Here is a 24,069-nt window from a genome sequence, read left to right as displayed (position 1 = left end):
TATGGTAATTTAACCCCAGAAATATATTGCATTCATAAATACCTAATACAGATAGAAAAAATTCAAGATTTCAATAATAAAGGAATTCAAATTAAACAAATTAGTATACAAATTACTATATAAAATATAATCACAGCTGTGCTATTTATAAAATGATAAAAATGATTAAATTATTATATGTTAATACTATTAAGATATTTAAACAGGAGTGGAATAGTTAACATACAAGGACATCTACAATGTGTTAGCAGCATAAAGCAAGTTTAAAACAGTCATTATTATATGATTCTAAATAGGGTTTGCAGAGAGTGGGTAGGGGATGGGACTTCCAAAAAATTTCTGAAAGGAAAATAGTTACCTAAAATAGTAATAGTGTTTATCTGTTTTGGTGTTTGAGGGATGGAACAAAAAGGAGCATGTATCTTTCTAATAATGAAAAAACAAAAGAATAAAAGTATTATATTTTTGAAAAAATAATATGCCTAATTTATAGTCATCTCTAAACTTACACATTTGCCAAAAGTTGTACATAGTTATGTAGTATTTAGTTTTTTCTCCTGCAATTCAAAAATGTGCTTATTATCATTTAGTCCTTCACCCTGTACAATAAAAAAAAAACATATGTAATATTGTTGACAAACCTATATTGTCAATACCAACATTCTAACTATACAATCTTTTGAAATACAGGAAAGGCTAATAAAATACATCTGTGTGGTAGAGTAAGTCTTGCAGAGTGCTATGATCAGAATATATGATAGTATAGCAAAATTTTACACAGTATCTCCAAATAATTGCAAAAATAAAATAAACTATATGTGTGTGTAACAATAAAAAGAAAATACATTGTTGATATGTAAATCTCATTTCCACCAAACCTAGTAGTTGAGGCACTGTACATTTGAAACTGATACCTACTTTCCATTTCGATAACATCACTCTTTAAATCTAAACTGACATCATATATAATCTGTACAGTCCAAGTAAAATTAAAGGTCACAGTTGTCAAGTACAAAGATGTACTTATGGTTTATACAAAACATTTGCTATTAATAGGAAGGATTTCTAAAATGTTCATGATACAAATAAATTTTGAATGCATACCAGTGCTTGAATGCTCTTCCTTGAATGAAAATAGGTATCTATTTAGGCTGTGGAGTAAGCCTGAGAGAAAAATATTATGGGACAATGAGGACATTCCTGCCTATGGACATTTTCAGAGGGACACAAGGGCAAGTCTATGTCTCAGTGAAAGGTGGGCACAGGTCAAGGCGAAAGCATCTCCGCAGGACATTGAGCCAGGATTCAACCTCGCCTACATCTTGGAGTTTTTTATATACACTCCATTGCCTCTCCCTTTTCTACCTTGTTTTCTTACATCTTATCACTCAGCTGCACCTTATCTTTTTTGTTTTTGTTTTTGTATTTCCCATGGCTTTGTTTTGGGCTGGTTGTTTTAAATTACTCTTTTTTCCAACTTCAACTGGTTAACCGTATCTTTTATCTTTAGTCCCCCTATTTCCACTTGTTTTCTTTACCTTTTTCTAACAAATGTTTTTGTTTATAAGGTGCAGAAAGAAAACACTTCCGTCTTCATTTTTTACACTAAAAGCCATTCTTATTTTTAACCTTCTAGTTTAACTTTTCTATTTTTTGGCTTCTTCTTTTAAGTATTTAACCTATTGGTTTATTTTATTTAATACCTCTCAACTTTATTTCTTAAAGATTGTCCCTGACTGGAATTTACAGATGTTTTATGTTTCTATTACCATGTTTTAGTTTTTTAACTTTTAAACTTAAATAATTTAGTAATTCACTTGCATTTAAAATTTTCCCTATATTTTTTGTTACAAAAGTATTTTTATTTTATGATTGATTTTTCAGAATAGCTACAAGCTACTGGAAAATCTCCTCTGAACACTGGATGTTCGAGCATTTGGCCCTGAGCTTTCCCTACAACATTCCCATGGTTTCCATAAATGGGTTCTCACCCTTTTCATGAGGCTGCTCCAAAAAGAAAAACCCAATTTCATACCAGAATATTAGGTGGCATCATGATCTGAATCACACCTGAAGGGGGTGAGGGATGACAAGGAGCAATGGGAATGGTTGCTACATTGTCAAACATTCTTCCCAATGGTGTCTTGCAGAACATTTTAAGGTAATGTTAGCATGACATTTTTATATTGGAATGAAGAGTAATGAAAGGAAGGATTGCAAAAATTAGATGGTGATGTACATAGAGAAGGTAGCCAAAGAGCAGAACCCAAATACTATCCTTTTCGAAGGAATCAACACTGAAATGTCTTCCTGCCTTGCCTAACTCATGTATTCTCAATGAGAGCAATATCACCTCCCTGCAAAGAGTCAAAAATTGGTGGGTGAAAAAAATGTATTATAATCATTTGTAGACCTCTGAAGAGCCATATATACAGACACACAGCATAACCGTGTTATTAAAATTTTATGAGGTGCAGGATGCAATTAGGGAAAAAAATGTCTAAGGTTGAGAAACTAGCTAATTTATATCTCTGTCAGAGAGTCTTTTAAAATCCTCCCTCTTTGGTCCCTCTCTAGTTCTTGTGACTTCTCCATAAAATCTACAAACTTCCCTTTATCTTGGAATGTGTTCCTTTATTCATTTCTTTATCTAACAACCATGGGTGAAGTGCCAACTATGTGTCACAAGCTATGTTATGCATTAGAATTCTGTGGTAAAGAAGGCCTGGTCATGGCCCTGGCTGCTGTGGTTCAGTGGATTGAGCGTCGCCCTGCGAGCCAAGTATCGCCGGTTCGACTCCCAGTCAGGGCACATGACTAGGTTGCACGTCAGGTCTCCGGTTGGGGGCGTGAGTCAGAGGCAACCACACAGTGATGTTTCTCTCCCTCTCTTTCTCCTTTCCCCTCTCTCTAAAAATAAAAAATAAATAAACAAATAAATAAATTATTTTAAAAAAAAAGAAGAAGAAGAAGGCCTGGTCATTTCCCCAGAGAAGCTGATAACCAGTAGAAGACTCAGATGTTCAGACATGTAATGCTTTAATAAAAAATATGGCTACCACTTTTTGAGCCTCCATGGGAAGAGAAGGTAATTTAAATTCTTTGGGTGAAAAAAGGCTTCTTGAAGGGCATGATAATTAAGAATACAAGTGATCCAGGCAGTTGCAAAAGACTATGCAGTACTTGAAAGCAAGAAAAAGGGTGATATGTTCCAAAATGAAGGTCGCTAATTAAAATCAGCATGACTGACAGGATAGATAATATCTGAAAATAGTCCAAAAACTCCTTCTCTCACTGTATGCACATGCCACTCCATCCACCAAAGGTACCTATTTCCCTCCCCCTGAATCTTGGCTGGTCTGTGACTCACCAACAGAATGTAGCAAAAATCACCACTCTGGGACATCTAGGCCCAGGGCCCACATACTGAGCAGAGAAGAAACTTCTGCTTCCTAACCTTTGGAAGACAGATACCATGTTGTAAGGCAATCCAGCTGTTGGAGTATTATCCCATAGACTGAGGGGTCACAGGTTCAGTTTCTAGTCAGGGCACATATCCAGTTATGGGTTTAATCCTTGGTTTGGGCACATACAAGGGGGCAACCAATTGGTGTTTATCTCTCACATCGATGTTTCTCTCCCCCCTACCCTCTCTCTCAGCAGAGAAAGGGTATCCTTCCGTGAGAATTTTTAAAAAAGATACTTTTCTTTTATACTTCTAGATTTGAGTAAGATCATAGGATCATGACATTTCTTAATTCCTTAACTAAGGTAAAAAAAAAAAAACTAAAACTATTTTTCTTAAGTTTTAAACCTCATATAACTAAATTCATTAGTAACCTCTAAAAACTCCAAAATATAAATTTGTTATCTTGAAATATAAAATACCCCTTACCAAAAATAAATTTGTTTTAGCTGCAGTAATTTCCTAATAGAAATGGTATAATTCAGCATTCTTCTTAGACCTTTACATTATTTATTAAATAAACATTAAGTTATTTACAAATATTAATTCACTTAAACATAGAAAAAAATAATTCTCTTTTCTTTTCAGAATAGAGGTAAATTGAGGTTAGATCATTTTTCCACGTTCCTAAGGATAATGCAAAGAAATAGGGATAAATAGGTTAAGTAGCATGACCAAAGTTATGAGGTAGTAGAGCCGTGATCTGAACACAGACCAGCTAGTGCTCTCCCCCTCGCTCAGAATTACCCGTGTATTTGTATAGGGAAAGCCTACATTCCATATATTGAATCATATTTCTCACTACCCTCAACAACACACAATTTGAACACACTTTGCCCCTTTCCATAGGTCACCTGATTGGATTAGGTGCTGAAGCTATATGGAAACTAGCAGGCTCACATTTTTACTCCGGCACACATTACCTCTTCTGAAGAATATATTCAGAAAGAACACTCTGAGTAAATGTAAACTATTTAATCTCTATTGCCAGACCTGACCAATGGATTCCTCTTGCTCTGCTCCTTGCACCTGCATCCTAAGGCCTAAAATAACATCAATCCTCCTCCACCCATTTCTTTTAGCCCCATAGTCTATAATTGGGTCTCTAGGTCTTACTGTTGCAGTGATAAACAGAAACACAAAAAACTCTTTTTTCTCTCTCTCTCTTTCTCACACCATTTTAGAACAAGGTAGGGATTTAATATATAATTATTTAATGAATTATGAAAATCAAGGAAAAAGGTGTGTTTGTCCCAATTCTAGACCACTTATTGTCCTCTCACATTTAGCTCCAACTTTTAGCAATATGACCTAATCATGTCCTTGGTCTTGACCATATCAATGCCCTTCCTCCTCAATATTGACCTAATTGGAAAAAGGGATAGGATTTTTACTATATTTTACCAACCTCTGACCCTTATCTAGGACATTCATCAGTCAAAGGTACTTACGATGCCTAATTTTCTTTCTCACAGTCTTAAATTCATGGATCCATTCCAGAATAGGCAATATATTCTAAATTCATATTTGTTGTTGAATTTCTCTATAAAAGCATTCTTCAGGTTTGTCAGGTATATCCTTATTTCTCAAACGAAGAACAATCTGGAATATAGCTGCCAATAAAATCGGGTTGAACAGGCAAGGAACAGATCTGGGAAATGACTGCACAGAAGCCCAGGGTCCGGGTCATGAAGGTCAGGGTTAAAAGTTACTCAGCTATCAGGATTCAAAAACAAATCAAGGAGACCAACTGCATGAGAGAAAGAAGAATAGTCAGGAATCCAGTGACAGTCTTATGAATACTTTAAAAATATCATATGACTAGAAACTGGGGGGAGAAAGTACCTATAGAATGGAGGACAAGCAAGAAACAGGAACCTAGAAATCCAGGCAAATAAGTGGCCTCTTTTATACTTGTTGCTTGCCAAGTGTGAGAGAACTTGGCCTTGAGTGTACGCGAGAGGTAGCTCTAGTTATTGTGACAGTAGTGTTTATAGCTACCTTATTCGCATAGAGTATACTACTTATGGCTCTGACTGTGAGCAGAAAAATCAGATCACAAATATTCACAGAAATCATTGGACATTTAAGCCAAATCAAATTTAAAGAACAGCTAGCATCAAATAATACCTAGATTATAAGTGGATAATATATTTTTAAAAGATAGCTATAGAACTATATAACTGCACACAATATTTTCACTCTATCCATGCACTCATTCCTTCAGCACATAATAGGCACTTCCTATATGTCAGGGGCGATTCATAATGAGACGTGGCACATGCCCCCAAGAGTCCATGAGGGCTGGGAGTCAACTTACATATGTGCCCTTATATTATGTATATCTTGATGCTTACATCTGGTACCAAGAGAACAGAAAGGAGGTTTGGTTTACAGATTGCATTCAAGTATTTGCAAATAGAAAATGTTGGTAAATGTATTCAAGCCAAAAGAATGTGAGCCAATATGTGAACATGTGAAAAGATTTCATTGAGTCTAGAACATATTTACATAGAGGCAAGGAGAGAGCTAGAAAAAGAGGTTCAAGCTAGACTGAGAAGATCCAGGTATGTCTTGAGGCTTTGATGTATAATTAAAAATTTTAAAGCAAAAAAAATTAAAAAGAACATTCTAAAAAGATTATTATAATGGTAGTAGAGAGGATACATTCAAGTTGGTGAAACTGGAGGCAGAGACCAGCCGGGAGTTGCTGCGGAAGCCTAAATGGCAGATGATCGACTTGGACAAAAATGAATGGTGATAAAACTCATTTTGGATGTAGAGTACACATATTTAAGTAATTGGCTAAATGTGAGAGTAAGTCATAAGGAGGACTTAAGATTCACAGATCATCTTCAGTGACTATATGCATGATAATAACACTAACAAAATGGGAGAAAGTGGAAGGTGAGGATGGAGGGGAAAGGAATGATGGAAAGACAGAATTAATTGGCTTTGAGATATGCTGAGTTTGAAGTGCTCACAAGACATGCATGTTAAAATGTCCTATTTTATGAGGTACTCTTGAGTTTATAGTCATTGCCTTGCAATGATGTCAATAATTTTATATTAAAGTTGAATTTGAAGCATAAATATTGTTATGTATGTCAGGTGTATAAGTCTAATAAAAATTTTATTACTTACTCAGATTAAAAAACACTATTGATATGAAAATGTGATAATATAAACATGATAATGCCATCCTAGTCATGGCCATATAAAAAATACCAAAATTGTTTTAAGATCTAAACCTATAAACACCTGATGCTTACAACCCATTCACCATATAATTGTGAACAGCAGCGAAAAAATAAGTTATAAGATGCCTTTCCACATGCATCAACTTTACCATGGATTAAAGACAAGGTCTTGGCAAGATTAGGTGAGCTGCCCCAGCAAGTAATGGCAGAAATTGCTAGAACCACTGATTACTAGTACTTCATCAAGTCTTTCTATCTCTCAGCATTTAAACTGAATTATAAGTATACATGTCAGTACAATTTAGCCTGAAATACTAAATAAATTGTTAAGGAGAAAAAAGAGGTATATTGGTAATGGTCCCAATCCATCCTCATTGACATTCTGCATTACAAATTTTAAACTGTGCTTTTAACTTCCATCTCCTTTTCTATTACACAATAGGGAATAGGAAATAGGAAATAACAATATGTAGCTAAGCAACAGGTGGAGTGAGAAATGGCTTCTATATTTACTGGAATATTGTTACTGTATTGTCATTCCATGGAAATTTGACTTGCCTTATAATAATGTACTCCAGAAAAAGTTTTACGCAAAAACTGAATGACCTTTTTTTTCCAAAAATTGAAACTATGCCCTAAGAGAGACAAGTATAATTTCATTTTGTTGGCACTACACATAATTGCTATATATAATTTTAATATGTCCAATATGCCTTCCTGTAGGTCACTGCAGTTATTACTATGGATCTAGATAATTAAAATAGAATGAAAAACCATTTTAACACAGAAGGGCAACTACAGGTCTCTCTCTGTGTCTATGAAATACTGGAATTGAAAAAGCATTGCGAATTATCCGTGACCAATGGGAAGACTTCTGTACAATTTTAGCTGCAAGTTGACCAAAAAACAAATCAGAGCACCTAGAAGATGACAGCTGCTTAACAAACCCAAAGAGTCTAAACAAATTTAATTTTAAGCTGATGGCAGATACACACAAGGGCACTAAAGACAATCTGAAATATATTAAAGATATACTCTTCTAATTAGACAATCTATGTATTTATGAACACACACAAAAAGACAAATAAGTCGTTAAAATGTATGGTTACATTTACTATAAATTCATGTATGTTTTCCTTTTAAATAGTTAATGGCATCAATATTATCATTATTTAAAGGAAGCTAACTGTATACGTTAGTACCTTGATAATTAACTACCAAACAAGCAGATAGTAAATTACAAAATAAAACAAATACCTTTATATTATAGAAAATGTTTTAAATTATTCTGTTCACCACTAATAATTATTACAAATATTTTATCTGCATGTAAATTATTATCCTCCTATAGAGAATTTTCTCAAAGTGTCAAGAAACTGTAAGCTCTTTATCTTTGATAATTCAGAAGTTAAATATATACTTTTCTCATAGTTGCTAATGTATTTGGAGGACATAAACATCATAAAAATTACAATTAATTTAAGCTTATTAAACATATTCATTGTAAAATACCAGTTAAATTTTATAAGTTATATAGAAAGAATTAAATACTTAATTTGAAAACTCACATTTTAAAATACAAGTACTGGTTTCTTGAAAATATAAAATTCACAGCAAAAAAAAAAAATTATCTTTTACATTCACCTATGGTAAAACAAATCACATTTCAATAATGTCTAATTTTTTTTTACATTAACATCTATTTAGCCACTTCTTATTTATTCCAGTGTGCGCTTCTACGGCAGTGAATGGATACTGGTAGGAAACTAACTGCTCTGCAGGCAGCACACACAAGATCCTGGGCAATGGAGTTTGGAAGAGCACGTAGCCAATGCAAAGAGAGGAAGGCAGCAGTCTCAGCTGACAGCCTGGTAGACCTCAGTAAGAAGTCTGAATTTCACTTTCAAACAAGGGGAAGGCACTATGTACATAATTTAATTTAATTAAAAAAAATTCCTTTGGCTATTGTGAAGTTAGTGAATTATTGTGGAGTAATGTAGGGTGAATTAGTAGGCTTTGCTATAGTTTGAAAGATGGCCATAGTAATATAAAGGGAAATGGAAAAGTGAATATATTCTACAGGAAGAGCCTATCAAACCTCCTTGCTGGTAGATTTAATTGTGGAAATTGCAGAGTGAGAAAAAAAGGAATCAAAATGACTCCTAGGCTTTTAGTTCCAATAAATTTACATAAATTCACATTTTCTTTTTTACAAAAATGGGGAAGATTAGACAACCTGGTTTTCTGGGAGAAAAGAAGAGTTCTTTCTGCCAGAATGTGGAGAAGCCTATATTAGACGTTCAAGCTCAAGCTCAGGGGAGATGACAATGGTAGTGTTAGCACCAGGGGAATTAGCAACAGTCTGAGAATGGAAGCCGCTACTTGAGAGAGTGTAGCGTGTGAGAGGATGAAGCTGGGAGGCTGGGCCCACGAGCTACGGGCCAGACCTGCAGCAGAGGAGGAGGAGCCGGCCTCTGAAGATTCTGGGCAGGACAGCCGGGGAGTTGGAGGACCACCAGGACCATACGAATAACGAATAACAGGAGTCAGGAAAGGAGAAGAGAATGAGAACGGATAAGTGACTACAGGTGGCAGGCACAGAAGTGGCAAATGACTGAGAAGACTAGTTTTAGAGCAGAGGAAATGAGAAAACTAACTTCACTGGAGGGGGGGATGGGAAGTACTAACTCAGTACTTCTGCCAACCCTTTCGGTGAAAATGAGCAGAGCAGCTTCGGAGGAAATAGCATAGGTTTGGTGGGATTGTCTGGTTAAGAAAAAATTTTTTTTTAAGTAATGGGAACTACTGGGGAACATTTTCTAGGCTGAGGGGAACAATCCTGTAAAATTAGGAAACTACTTAAATCAGAACTTAATCTTTAACCCGATTTAAAATCCTTCTGGTTCTTTGACCTATAAACTTGTACACTATAAAAAGGTAAATTAGTAAGACCATAGGAATTTTTTAATTACCTGAAATTTTATTATTCATATATTTTATTAGAACCTTGTTAGAAAAACATAGTAAAAATTAATTTTAATAAATCATTTTTTCCAAGGAAAGAACATGTAACTCATAAATTCTGCACTTAAACAAATATAATTAATTACTTCAATATTTAAATTTAAAGCAATTTTTCTAGGCCATATTTATGAGGGAAAAAAAAGTAATTTAGCCAAACGCATAGGTCATATAGTTGTATATTACTGGCAGAATTGTATACCCAATATAAAAATAGAGACAACTTGGTATTTTTCTTTAAATACTTTGTGGCTTAATAATTGTTTTATGGCTTGCTGTTGAGTTAACTGGACCTGATGCAAATTCTCTCCCTGTAATTCCAAGCCTTATTTGTATGTGTGAGTGCCTGTGTGTATATCTGTGTGAGAGAGAGAAAAAAAAAGAGAGAATGGGGAAAATGATAAGTGCTTAACAGAACTACAAAAGTCCAAAGATAGTGTCAAAGCGGCTAAACCCTAAAATTTATAGACACTTAGTAAAACATAGTTCATTTTTATTATTGATAGTCTTTCATTATCATTGTCATTAGTATTACTGTTATATTGATAAAATTAAGGAACCTATATACCATAGGAGAAGAACTTTATTTCTACTGATGGTAAGAGAAACAAAAAAACAATAAATTCAAGTCATTATAAAACAAAAACTTTTTCTAAAAAAAATCCTTAAAAGAAACATAATTGACTCAGTAGCATTATATAAAAGTCCTATAAAGTACCAAGCTTCTCTTTGTGTATGTGGGATGGGGGAAGTGTGTGATTTGGTTCTTAAATTAAGAATGAAGGATATAAAATTATTTTAAAAACACTAAATATTTACAGTTAAATTTTATATAATGGCTACTTAACAGTTGGTAGTATAGAACAAGAGATAAGAGAAAGCAGTGGGATAAAATAGATTAGAGAAAAATAAAAACATGCCAAAAAAAGCAGTCTAGAAAGCAGAAACTTAGAGCAATTGGAAACAAAAACAGGTTAAAAAAAAAAAAACAAAAAAATCCAAGTAAATGAGTTATCCCAAAGTCACAGCTTAATCTTCCTTTCAGGTACATTACTCTAGAAGATCAGGGTTTATTCTTTCTAGTAGTATTTTCTTTTTCTGCATAGCTCATAACAGTCTTCTCTCCTAATGGCCTCACTAATGAAGACCGTGGCTTGCAGTGAAGTTATCAGGGCAGCTGTCTTTCCAAAGGCTGTAAATAAATTTATCTAAAATCCAGATTTTGTCTTTGTCTAAGAGTTACAAATTTCCTTCTTTTCTTCTTCTCTCCAGATTTTCATTTAATACAAGCTTTTTCCTTAGCTTAATTGTTGGGATGACCAGCCTTTCTCCTTCTGTCTGTAAGACACACTGGCTGTGCTCACTGCTCAGAGCTCTCAGAGGACACCAAGTAGACCAGCACAGGCTACTCCCTCCATTCAGCAGAAGTCCAAGATTACAAAGAGTCAGAGGAGTTTGTTCTTAAACCTCCTTATAAGCCAGATATGTTTGCCATTGAAAGGTAATTAAAGATTGGTCAAGATGATGTAATAGTAGTGTGACCAGGAAAATTACTGTCCATAAAATTAATGTTATGGAAAGGTAGGGGGACTTGAAGTTCTTGTTTCAGATTTAAAAATCCACAGACTGAAGTTGTAGATGATCCATACTGCTACAGTTTGTGCAAGTAATACAGTGTAGAATTTGAATCAACAGTTACTTAGAGAAAAAAGCCATGGCCTTATATTAAGACTGGCATGTGAATGCAAATGCACTAAGTCACAAAAGAACCCTGAAGGTGTGAATGTATCCATTTTTATGGTTCCTTTTACTAAAATAGCTTTTCAATTCATTAACCTACCAGTTTTGATCATGGCAAGATAAGATCATATCTGACATGTTCTAAAATAAGGTACCATAGACAATATCCTTGCTACATGAAAATAATCAAATAGGGTTTAGAAAGTAGATTGCACAGTCACCAAGAGCAAAGAAAACTTTGCAAATGAAAAAAAACACCACAGGTAAATATATGTAAGGTATTCCACTTGGTTAACATCCTATTCTGAGACATTTGTCCTCTTTAAACATAACAGAAGCAATTAATGTTTGCCATACATTTTATACACATCTTACATTAATGAAAATTTATGATATAAACTTGGGATTATATGAAAAATGTAAGAAAATAATATTACTTACCTAAACCATAACCAAAATTATATATCCTTGATAATCTACAGAAGCTGACCACCTACTAATATTTTAATGTACCACAGAACTGTGGTAGAATGTGTATTGATTCTCCACAGGACATACATTGCTAAAATGTAAGTAAAATAAACACATGAACTGCATAGTTGCTGAGATTTTATCTTTAAAATAAATCCTACAACCCTCTCTAAAATCGATGTCTGCTCTAAGCCAGAACTGCAACCTCTACAGCAAATATGCACAATAACTGCACTTAGGTGTGCACTGCCACCAAGTGCCTAACCCAAGCAGATTCATTCAGTGTCATAATAAGCAATTTGGAAACAGGCTAAGAGCAAACCACTTCAACCATAAATGGCTGCAGGAGCCCTACAACTGACACATGACAATAAAACATCAAGAATCCTACCAGCTCACTGGAAGTTCATGAAGTCTAAATATGCTGTTCAGCTTGTAGTCAGATTTTGCTGGGCAATTATTTTCTTCATGTAAACGCAGATTTGGATTTCGTTGCATATCTGTAGGAAATTCTGAATCCTAGAGAAAAAATAAAGCAAGACTTCCATGTAAAATGGCCACATCACTGTACACATTAATATTACCTTATTCAATAGTAAATTACAACATAAACATATTATATTACTTCATTTCCTAGTTTATTTTTGAGAAAATATGCAAAAAAGGTAAAACTTTAAATAAGGCACATACTTATTTGCATAAGTCTAAACTGAATGCTACATAATAAAAATTATTTGAAAACATTCCTTCAGTGAATTACAATGAAGCACAATATAGTGTTTTTCTTATTATTCAAATGTCCTTTTACAATAAGTTTCTATCACCAACAGTCGTCGTCGGCAGCCGTCCGTCTCGAGAGACGATGGTTTAGCTTCTTAAGAGTCTATCTGCACCGCCGAGAATGGCTGTGCAGTCCGACTCGGGAGTGACATGGTATCTGTCTCCTCCCGTGTTGAATCGACATCTTGCGATGATGCTGGAGTGTCCTCTCCAGTGAAGCTGAAGCTACAGAGCCTCGAGAGACGATGGTGTAGCTTCTTAAGAGTCTATCTGCACCGCCGAGAATGGCTGTGCAGTCCAACTCGGGAGTGACACGGTATCTGTCTCCTCCCGTGTTGAATCGACATCTTGCGATGACGCTGGAGTGTCCTCTCCGGTGAAGCTGAAGCTACAGAGCCTGGGCAGGATGATATGGAGGGTCTGCTGTTGCCCATGCAGCAGACCCCCCCTCTCTTCGCAGCTGAAGGATCCAAGGGAAAGACGGAGTCAATACAGCTTGGCTTCAGGTGCGCCGCAGGAGTTGCCGGTGTTGACTACAACGTCAAACCGCCTTAGGGACTCTGGCTCCGGATTTTCTGTCGGGGTTTACTCCCTTAGCCTTTCCCCTGAAGAGGTATGCCGCAAGGCAGCGGAGGTTTTTTGGAGTCAGAGTTTTCCTTCTCTGATGTGCCCTGACTGGAAGATCGAACCAGCGACACTTAGCTCGCAGGCCGACGCTCAATCCACTGAGCCAAACCAGCCAGGGTGATCACCAACAGTAATGCTAGCAAAATCTGTGATTATTCTTACACTTCATTTTTACTCTGTAAATGGTTAACAAAAAACACTTTAATTGGTTAACAAACTAATAACAATTGCTAATTGACTAATTATGGTTTTCTTCTTTTAAATCTGAGGACACAGGGCTAAATTAAAAGATTTCTGTCATAATCATTTTAAATCTAACTTTCATTAGAACCTATGTGCGCCATGTGTTGACCAACTCCCTCATCACCAAGCAAGCTCTCATGGAGATCAAAGATTGTTTTCAATCCATGAGAAAGTAGTAGATCCTCAGTGAAAAGATGACATGCTATAAATAGACACTTAATTAACACTTAATCACAGATTAGTTAATTGCTCAACTCTACAAGAAAAGGAAGTACTCAATCTTTTAAAGTCGCTTTTACAGAATGGGGCATATCATTCATTTGTGCACACGTTCATTTATTCAAAAACTATCTGTAAGTGGTACTTTATCCAAACATGGGGAATCTGCCAATGAAACAAGCAGATAAAAAGTCCTGTCCTCATGGAGATTGAACTGCAATAGCTTCTTTAATAAATCCTCAGAGCTGGAAAAATTTATAAAGTATTTTTCCAGTTAAGAAAGTAATATATATTCACATAGAACTTCCATGCATTTCATAACATTACAAAGAAAAAAATTTAAACCAATCTTATTCTCATCATCCAGATGTAATTATTAATAACACTTTGGTTTAATAATTTATCTGCCTCTTTTTCTCAGTTTTAACAAAATTGAGATTATGCTCTATTATACAACCTCCAGTGTTCATTCAGTATTGTATTACTGCACTTTCACATTGCTTATTCTACTTTGAAAAAAAAATGACAAATGCCATATTTTATTTAACAGTCAGTATTTTTGTTTCCCTTATAATTATCAATGCCATAAACAGTTTTCTTTCTATAAATTGGCACTTCATTGATGTTATCCTTAAAGCATAATTTTAGATATGTAAGTAAATAATTCAAATAAATATTTAACAAAAATGTCAACATGATACCTCTTTACAGATTGCTCTTCAGAACTCTTATATGAATTTATACTCCTGACAGTCATTTATTCCCATGTGCATTTCCCTGTATCTTTGCTAAATGTGCACACAGGCATGCGTGCACACACACACACACACACACATACACACACTCATATTTAAAATAATCCACTCAGTAATTACTTGACTAATATTTATTATTGAGTGTCTATTTTATGACAGGAACTGGTTTCAGCTCTTACAAAATACCACTGGAGGGGAAAAAAAAAAAAAAAAAAAAAAAAAACAGGCCAAAATCCCTCCCTTGTGGACCTTGCATATTAGTATGAGGACACCATAGACAACAGAAACAACACACACAAATTATGTCTATTAGGTTAAGGATTCTATGGAACAACTGTTAATTCATATATAAAACTGTATTCATCTATGCTTCTTAAGTTAAACTTTTTCTGTATTTCTCCTTTCTTTTTATACTTCATTTTTCTGAACTGCATATATATGCCTTTGCCCAGTTTTTATTATTGCAATGATACTTTATTTTAATAATGTAGCTTGGGTTGAAAATGGAGGGAGGCTAAATTATGTTGAAAAATATAGCAAGGTGGTTCAGAATCCAGTCTTCTATAATTTTGACTACATGGAAATATCTAGAAACATAAACTTATTATCTACTGAAATTTCTACAAGCACTGTTAAACCAATCATTATATAAAACCAATACCGTAGTCATTTAATAAAGTCTAATCAACTGGGTTTAATGAAACCTAATCAACTACAACCTATTTTAGTGTGTGATAAGAATATAGGAAAATATAATAACTGAACAACTATTTAAAAAATTATATTCAACATCAGCAAAGGCCTACTAATAACAATCCTATCTAAACATAAATATACTTGCAGAGGGAAAGCAGAAAACCTCTTATATCACCCAGTACTGAAACATTCCAAGAGACAAAAGCCAATAAATTGGCAATCAGTAAGGTAAATATGGTGTACATAAATAAGGAAATGTGTAGTGAATAGAGAGAGTAAAATAAGTCTTAAACAATTTGTCAGACTACATAATCATTACCATTTCTTTGTATTGACAAGGTACAATTGGAAGACGAAGCTAAGCTCTCAATAATATGCTATAATAGGTCAATGTTTTGCAGCTCTGACTAGACATTGAAATATTCAGCCAGCTTTAAAAAATACCAATACAGTGGGTACCCACCCCCAGACCAATTAAGTAATAATTTATGAGGGTGAGGCACTGACATTTATTTTAAAGCTTCACATGTGAAATAAAAGTGAAGATGGAAAATCCTGGCTTTCCCTAGTGACTCAGCTCTACCACATACCAGTAGGTAAATTTACTCAAGCTATTTAACAAAGTTTCTGAGCTTTATTTTCCTACCTGTAAATTGCAACCAAAATCATACCCGATCCATAGGTTGATGTAGAAGATGAAGTGAAATAATCTCTGTAAAGCCCTCATCTCTTGTTTGGCACCTAATATACCCTTAATAAATGTTAGCTATTTCTATAGATATTTTTATTATTGCTGCAATTAGTGCCACATGGTAATTTCAACCAGTTAGTAAATTCATTGAGTTACTTCATACTTTACTTATTATAAAATATTCTATCTTAAACAAATTCCAGATGTAATATTCTCCTGGGATATTAATTAAAGCAGACTTTGATATGATCTCCTCTGTCAGAAGTCCCAAATCTAGCTAATTGATAGCTATCTCTATTTGTCCCAGGATCAATAATAAAAGGAATTCTGGCTTCACTGGCTAGTTGGGATTAAACGTAGTCTTGCTGTTTATATTGAAAGAATGAAAGGCCTGAGGGGTACCTTTCTCTCCAGGGATACACCAAGTAGGCATCTCCTGACTGAGAAGCCAACTATCTATTTGGCCTCCTTTCCCCTAAGTTTCTTGGGTACCCAGGTTTCTCTCAGACCCTATATCCCTGCCATTTGATTCATGTTTGCCTCTCCATCTGGTTCTTTGGCATTCATGGGAATTATCCAGACCAATTTAAACCTGAGATTCTAAATTACTCACTTACGCCTTCACTGAACACTTGTATGTCTAATCTTGTCAGGCATGATGTTAGTACCGGAACCCAGACCACAAATATAATTTGAATACACCCCTTCCATTCCAAGAACTCAGTCTTATGAAGAAACAGCATAAATAAAGACATCAAAGATAAATGCTAGAGTAGAAATATGTAGAAGATATTAAAGTAAAAAAAATGATCAATAAAACTATTGAAATGAAGTAGGTAACAGTACCAATAATTTTCTAATCTGCAGCATTTTTATAATATTTGATATTAAAAACAATCTAATAGTTCATCAGTATATTGATTTTTTAAATTATAGTATTATTCATATATACATTAAATAGAATGAGGTATATGCAGGGCTGATACAACCCTACTGCACCAGCATGCTCTTTTTGGTTGTTAAGATACCAAAAGATACTCACACTACTTGGAAAACAGCTAATATCCTGAGCACATTCTCTATGCTCCTCTCACTCCTACTGCCTTATGCCTTCTTTGGGTTATCAAGCCGTGCCCCAGATTTATTCACCATTGTGCCGTAATTAAGGTAATTCCTGGCAGACCTGGGCCTCCAGGACCTTTCTCTCACCATATATTCAGCATATACTCTGATTACATCCATCATGCATTCTGATTGGTCAGTGCCCATGCTATAATGGTTGTTAAATATTCTCAGTATCACTCTGAATTTTTATATACTTACAGGGAATTATCTCTATAATATTTTATTAACTTTAAAAGGAAATATACAGAATAGCATAAAAACAAAGTTATCTTATTTTTATAAAATAAAAATGATCTACATATATAACTGTTTCTATATATGTATATATTTTTAGAAAAAGAGAGAAAATCTTAACATTGGTCAACAGTGAATGTAGTAAATGACCAAAGGAAAAAGAAAATTAATTACTTTTTATATTATCCCTTCATCATTTGAATATTTTACCATATTTATGAATTATTTTTACTTGTTTTCAGGTAAAATAATATATGTAAGGAAACTAGTCCTGCACATATTAAATGCTGTTAATTTGTATACAGCTAGTATTTTCAAACCATGGTTTAACTAGATATGATGTAGTTAAAAGTCTAGATTTGAATGACAATTCAAATAAAACAAGTTTGGTATATGTATATATGTAATATATGGTATATATTAAGACCTCTTCTACATTTCCCAGCCTTCCTTGCCGTTAAATTGAGTTAAAGTGATTGTGTTCTAAAAACAGAATGTGAGTAGAAATGACATAAGGCACCTCCAGTTTTAACCATTAATCATCCCAACATTATTCACCATTTCTCTTCTTCCACCACAATGACCTGAAAGAACTGTGCCCTGGATGGTGTAGCTACAAAGTGCTGGCAATATCCCTGAGTCACAAAATAGAGAGCCACACAGAGAAGTCACAGCACCACCAAGTTAAGAATGAACCTTTGCTGCAAAAGCACTTGGGATTTGGGGCTTATCTCTTGCAGCAGCTAATACTGTTTATACTGACCAGTACAGTTGGGAGATGATGATGATTACTCATTGGCCATTTATTTTTAAAAATAAAGTTAAAAGGTAAATATTTCCAGATAGACACTGAATTAAATGACTACATTAAAACAAACTTGGATGTGTTTTTTCTCTCTTTGTCTTAAATCCCCATGTGAAGAGGAAATTACCAGAAATAGAGAAGTCTTGTTCAGGCTTCTGTGCCCTCATTATTTCATTCTTCACTCCAGTGGTCTGCTGCCTACTGACAAATGGCAGGCATCACTACCGAGAAATGACTGACAGCTGACATTATCAGCAAGACTTGATTGCGCTAACTGACATTTACAGTCTAAGTATGAAACTGAGAGTGAGTCAGAGAAAGTCTTCCTTACTTATCTATGTTTCTGTCCAATTTCTTGACCTTTTTTATGTTTGTTTACATTACTGTGGCCTTAGATTGTCATAAAAAGAATTATACCTGCAAAATGTTATTTTCACTTTGTATTAGTGGAAAAATACAATAATAATAAACTTTAAAAATAATTTAAAAGAGAAAAAGAAGAATATTTGATCTAATACTCTTAAAGTATCTAATAATTCTTTAAAGTTTCTACTCTATATGATTATATCAAGCAAAGTAGTTTTAATGCATTTTAGAGCTATCACTGAGTTATCTTTGACCCATATCATATTAGGCTAAAGCAAAAACTCTAACAAAATAAAATTTACACTCAATAAACTATCCCTTGGAAATCCTCTAGTACATTATATTTTTAACTATATTTCTAGACTAATCTGATTATTTATTCCATAAGCTAACAGAACAGACATAAAAAATTTGCTTGATTTACAAACATAGGGAATGAAAAATAGATTTACAAGTTTTCTTAGATTTTTAGTGCATGTCCTTGTCTCTGGTGCAGTCCCCGTGATGTTGGCTTCCTTAGAGGTTTAAGTTTACATTTTTGATAGCTCAAGCCTCCAGAAGACTCAATGTGGATTATTCAATGAAAGTTGTGAAAACTGGTTTAACTATTTGGGAAGAAAAGGTAGACTATTGCATTTTACCCTGCTCCCAAAATAATTCAGGATGAATTAAAGTACCATGTTTTAAAAATAGGAAATCATAAGAGAAACAGAACATACATGTAAGTAAATATTTATATGGTCTTGAAATATGGAAGCACTTTCTAATCATATTAAGGAATAAATTGTGAAGAAAGTAATATTTGGTTATATATTTTTTAACTTATAAAATAAAAAACTGCAAGGAAAATTTGGTATGTTAAAATAATAATTATATATAAAGAGATTTTATGATAAATCATTAAAAATTAATTCTTTAGAAGATATAGATGTTATAGATACACAAGTCACCCATAACGTAGTTCGTAAACAGGTAAAAAGATACAATCTATTAATTAATGAATATAAAAATAACAAATGACATGTTATTCATTTGAAAATTGATAAACTATATTTTTCAATGAGGAAATTGGTGAAGGGCATTGACACAGGTATTCTTGTACACCCTGAGTACCAATATAACTTGATATTGGCTTTCTATAAATAAATTTGGTCATATGTACCAAACATACTAAAAATGACTAAATACTTTCTATCAGTAAGTCTGTTTCTAAAAGTGTATTCTAAGAAAATATTCAGACCAATGTGTGAGAATGTATAGGTAAGTATATCTATTAACCATTATTTACTATAGTGAAGTACTTAAAACACATAAGTTCCAAAAAAAAAAGGATTAATTGAATTATAGCACACCATGTGTCCAGGTGATGAGACACTTTTTAGCTAATAATTATTATATTCACCAAGAATATTTACAAATGAAATGTATACACATAATATAAAGTACTTATGTGTGATATGTCTACACACATATATATGTGTACAACTAGAAGAAAGTGTGAGAATGCTAATAGTAACTAATTCTGTATGCTTGTTATTTTATTTTATATTCATTTCTGCATTTTCAGATACAGCTGGATTGTATATTCTTCAATTTCTCTGGAAGCCATCCTCTGGTGGCTCCCATAGTACCCAGAAGCCTAAACAGATGTCAACCAAGATCCAAGCAGAATTCAAGGAGTTCATGGGATCATTCATACAGTATCTAGTTATTGCTTGTGCATAGCTATTAAAATACAACTGTTTATTTCCCTAATGGTTTTAAAACAGGTCAGTTAACTATTGGGAAAAAATGGTTATAAATCTGTTAAAATTCTATTTGACACAAAAAATATAAACAATTAATTGAAATATGACAAAAGTCAATGAATTGGACATTTGCCAGTAAAATCAATGTAGGTTTGTAAAGTAAGGTGATTCTCCACTAGCAGTCTTATTTGAAAATGAATGCTTTCTATTCTGTATTAATTAATCTCACTTGGCAACATATAAACTAAAATTGATAGATACAGGAATTTCAATGACTTTTGGATTATATCTCTCTCACAATGGTTTTCACTTATTATAGATAATTCTGTGAACTCTGTGAAGTAGAAACCAGGAGTAAGTCTTACAAAAGTTAAATTTGCCTGAAGATATATCTGACCGACTAGAAATGGCTGAATTGATGGCTTGTCTTGTTGCACTCCTTGCCTAATATATTCTCTAGTTGGTGGGCTTCCAAAATTAAGAATAAGCATGCATTTTTGTAATTGAAATAGCAACACTTAGCTCAGCTATTTATCCTGAGTTTAATGCTGTTAAATTAATAAGTCTAATTTAATAAAAACTTAAGTCATCTAATTTTTCATTTTGATAAAGCTCATTATGCAATAATGCAAATATCTAAAAAGTATCAATTATATATTACATGTAAAATAAGGGTATACAATAAATTACAACTTTTGTTTCACACTATTATAATCACATAAAAGTGTTGCAAACTCAAAAATATTCAAAGAGCGGGTGAATAAAATGAAGAGACAGTTAACAGAAAGCACATAAAAGTTCTGAAAACTGGTGACATAAGAGACCATTTCTGTCAGTGTCAGGGGCTGAAGCAGCGCTAGACAATGCTTTAGGCAAGAATCAATAATGGAGCAGCTTTCGTAACTGGTGGCCCTGTTTTCAACAGATTTACTAAATCAGCAATTCCTACTTTCACTGACTTGAGTTATGGCATTACTGAGGAAGTGTCAAGGATTTTCTAATTAGTTTTGTGGATGGAAAGTATGGATGATTATTGATATCCATCGTCACTGGTTTTATCTGCACCCATTCCTCAAACACAATACAAAACTTTGTTGTAGCAAGGATAAGTTATTTGCATTAGTGGCTAAGGGGACAGGCCTAATACTTCTGCCCCAACCGATGGGCATCTGCTTGCTTTACGTGTCCAGACAGAAAGGCAAGCCTGTGCCTGAAGGGGTAGCATCTTAGCTAACTTAAGTTTCACTGTCTGTGGAGATTCACGCGGATGATCTGTTTGTGGCTTGGTGACTTAAGATGTCATGAAGTTTCACAGTAAATAACTAACTTCTACCTCGAGTTACTCAAGCTACTTGCTATTAATATTATGTTCTGCAATATTTATCTTTTTTTCGTTAACACATGTTTCAGTGATCTTTCTCATCTTTGAATTTTAAAGAAGGACATGTTTGTGACTATGGAGAGCAGGGTCAGGCATCCAAAAGCAAGGCATCGGGGATATAATCCAAAGGAGTAAATTAGGTAGCATTGAAAGGTATATACTTTATAAATTTAATATATAGATATGTTCATCATTTCACAGATACATAGAAATAAGCTCATCTCTTTTTTTATAGTAGACATGTAACTTTCTTGCTCCTTCTTGATTCCATGGTTCCCCTTTTGGTAAAGACATGAGTGCAATATATAATTAACTTTTATCTTAACTCAACTGTAAGAAAAATGAAAGAGGACATATGAAGATGAGTTCCAGTGCACATGAGTCTCAGTACTGTGAAGGCCACCAAAGTGGTGATGATGGCAGAGGCTGAGGAATCCCTCTGTGTCTTGCTTAAATTGCTAATTGACACTAAGTTCCAATCAATGAAAGGAACATAGTATGGATATAATCCCAATGTTAAAAGATAGTACTTTTTTTTTTTCAAAAGGAACCAAATGTTGGGGTTTTTCATTGAGTCATTCAGCAAATATGTATTGATGATTCTAATTTATCAGGCACTAGAAAAACTGCCTGAAATAACATTAGCAAGAAACAGAAAAACAAACATCTTAGCCCACAAGAAGCTTACAGTATAGTGGAGAGACAGAAAATAAACAATAAGTAAGTCACATAGAATGTTAGACTACAAAAACCACTATAGAAAGCAAGAAAAGAGCAGAGTAAGAAGGACTGGGGGCGTATTTGGCAGGAAAAGAGTTTGTTGTGGGGAATGGTTGTGAAATTTGACACACAGTGACCTGGGCAAGCCTAGATGACATTTGAGCAAAAAGACTTGGACACAGTGGTGGAATTGACAAGGAAGCTATTTAGAAGAGCATTCTAGGCGAGAGAAAAGGACCCAAAGGAGTGAGTGAACATGATATGTTCCAGCATAAAAGGAAGTTAGTATGATTCAAAAGTAGAAAGAATACATTATTAGGTAAATTAGAATGGATTATAAATGTTGACAAATTTATAGAATAATTATTTAATCTTGAAAAATGTCAACACTAGCAGGGCCAAATAAAATACATCTACAGATTGCCAATTTTTTATTCCCTACCTGTGATTTTTAACTAAACATGCTAATAATTTTTAGTTTGGATTATTTAAAACTATTGGTTTAATTGAAGTTTACTAAGAATATTCAAAAATAAATGGCTAATAACAATTAAATGACTCCTTCTTAATCTTAGTTTTTCCCCCACTCATGGGGTGGAAATAAAGCAGAAACTTACAGAACAGTCACGTGGTTTCTATTAATTCATTCATAGAAATGAGTAAATGTGCAAGTGGTGTGCTAGATTACTGGGAATAGAGGGATATGGAGATAGTATTTGATTTTAAGGGGTTTACAGGTGCCTAAAGATAAACTGTTGCTAGTGAATTATAATCATTGAGATTAGAGATTAGGAAATGAGTGAATAGTTTTGTAAATACTAGCTACCATCACTTTCATGTTCACAGGCCCCAACAATAAATGAAGCCACATTGTTACAAGTTTTCCATTGGTGTTCATTTATATAAATTATAAAGTTTACAAAGCCCTTTCACATGTATCATTGCATTAATATACCTAGTGTTTTATTTTGTCTATTATTATCACTACTACTACTACTGCTACTACTGTTACTATTTTTTCCATTCATCTGGTGTTTTATTTTGTCTATTACTACCTCTACTGCTGCTGCTACTACTACTACTACTACTACTACTACTACTACTACTATTTTGTCCATATGGCCAGACCTACTATAACAAAATTGCTTAAAGAGTTTATTAGTCAGAGTGCCCTGATATAAACTAATCACAATAAGATACCATTTTACACCAGTCAGAATGGCCATCATCAACAAATCAACAAACAACAAGTGCTGTAGAGGATGTGGAGAAACGGGAACCTTACTACACTGTTGGTGGGAATGCAGACTGGTGCAGCCACTATGGAAAACAGTATGGAATTACCTCAAAAAATTAAAAATGGAACTGCCTTTTGAACCAGCGATTCTACTACTAGGATTATACCCAAAGAATCTTGAAACACCAATTCAAAAGAACTTATGCACCCCTATGTTCATTGCAGCACTGTTTACAATAGCTAAGTGCTGGAAACAACCTAAGTGCCCATCTGTAGATGAGTGGATCAAAAAACTGTGGTACATTTACACAGTGGAATACTATGCAGCAGAAAGAAAGAAGGAACTCCTGCCATTTGCAACAACATGGATGGAACTAGAGAGAATTACGCTTAGTGAAATAAGCCAGGCAAAGAAAGAAAAATACCATATGATATCACCTAATACAGGAAACTAAAGAACAACACAAACAAAAGAACTAAATAGAACAAAGAGCAGAACAGCAGTCAATGGGGGGGGGGGAGGGAGAGAAGAGTTAGGGGAGTG

General features: G+C 34.1%; 1 protein-coding gene across 1 annotated transcript in view; it reads right to left on the bottom strand.

Moving 5' to 3' along the window:
- The window catches only part of SPAG16 (sperm associated antigen 16), a 743,404-nt gene that overhangs the window by 626,666 nt on the left and 92,669 nt on the right, over positions 1–24,069 (bottom strand). Inside the window, exon 10 of the mRNA XM_090288280.1 lies at positions 12,290–12,417. Within this exon, the coding sequence (XP_090144406.1) occupies positions 12,290–12,417 (128 nt within the window). The remainder of the gene's footprint in view (positions 1–12,289; positions 12,418–24,069) is intronic.

This window comes from Furipterus horrens, unplaced genomic scaffold (assembly GCF_987537825.1).
Source record: "Furipterus horrens unplaced genomic scaffold, mFurHor1.1.pri manual_scaffold_1, whole genome shotgun sequence".
NCBI classification, from domain to species: domain Eukaryota; kingdom Metazoa; phylum Chordata; class Mammalia; order Chiroptera; family Furipteridae; genus Furipterus; species Furipterus horrens.
Note: the sequence above shows the minus strand (reverse complement) of the source record. Positions and strands in the feature narration are given on the sequence as shown.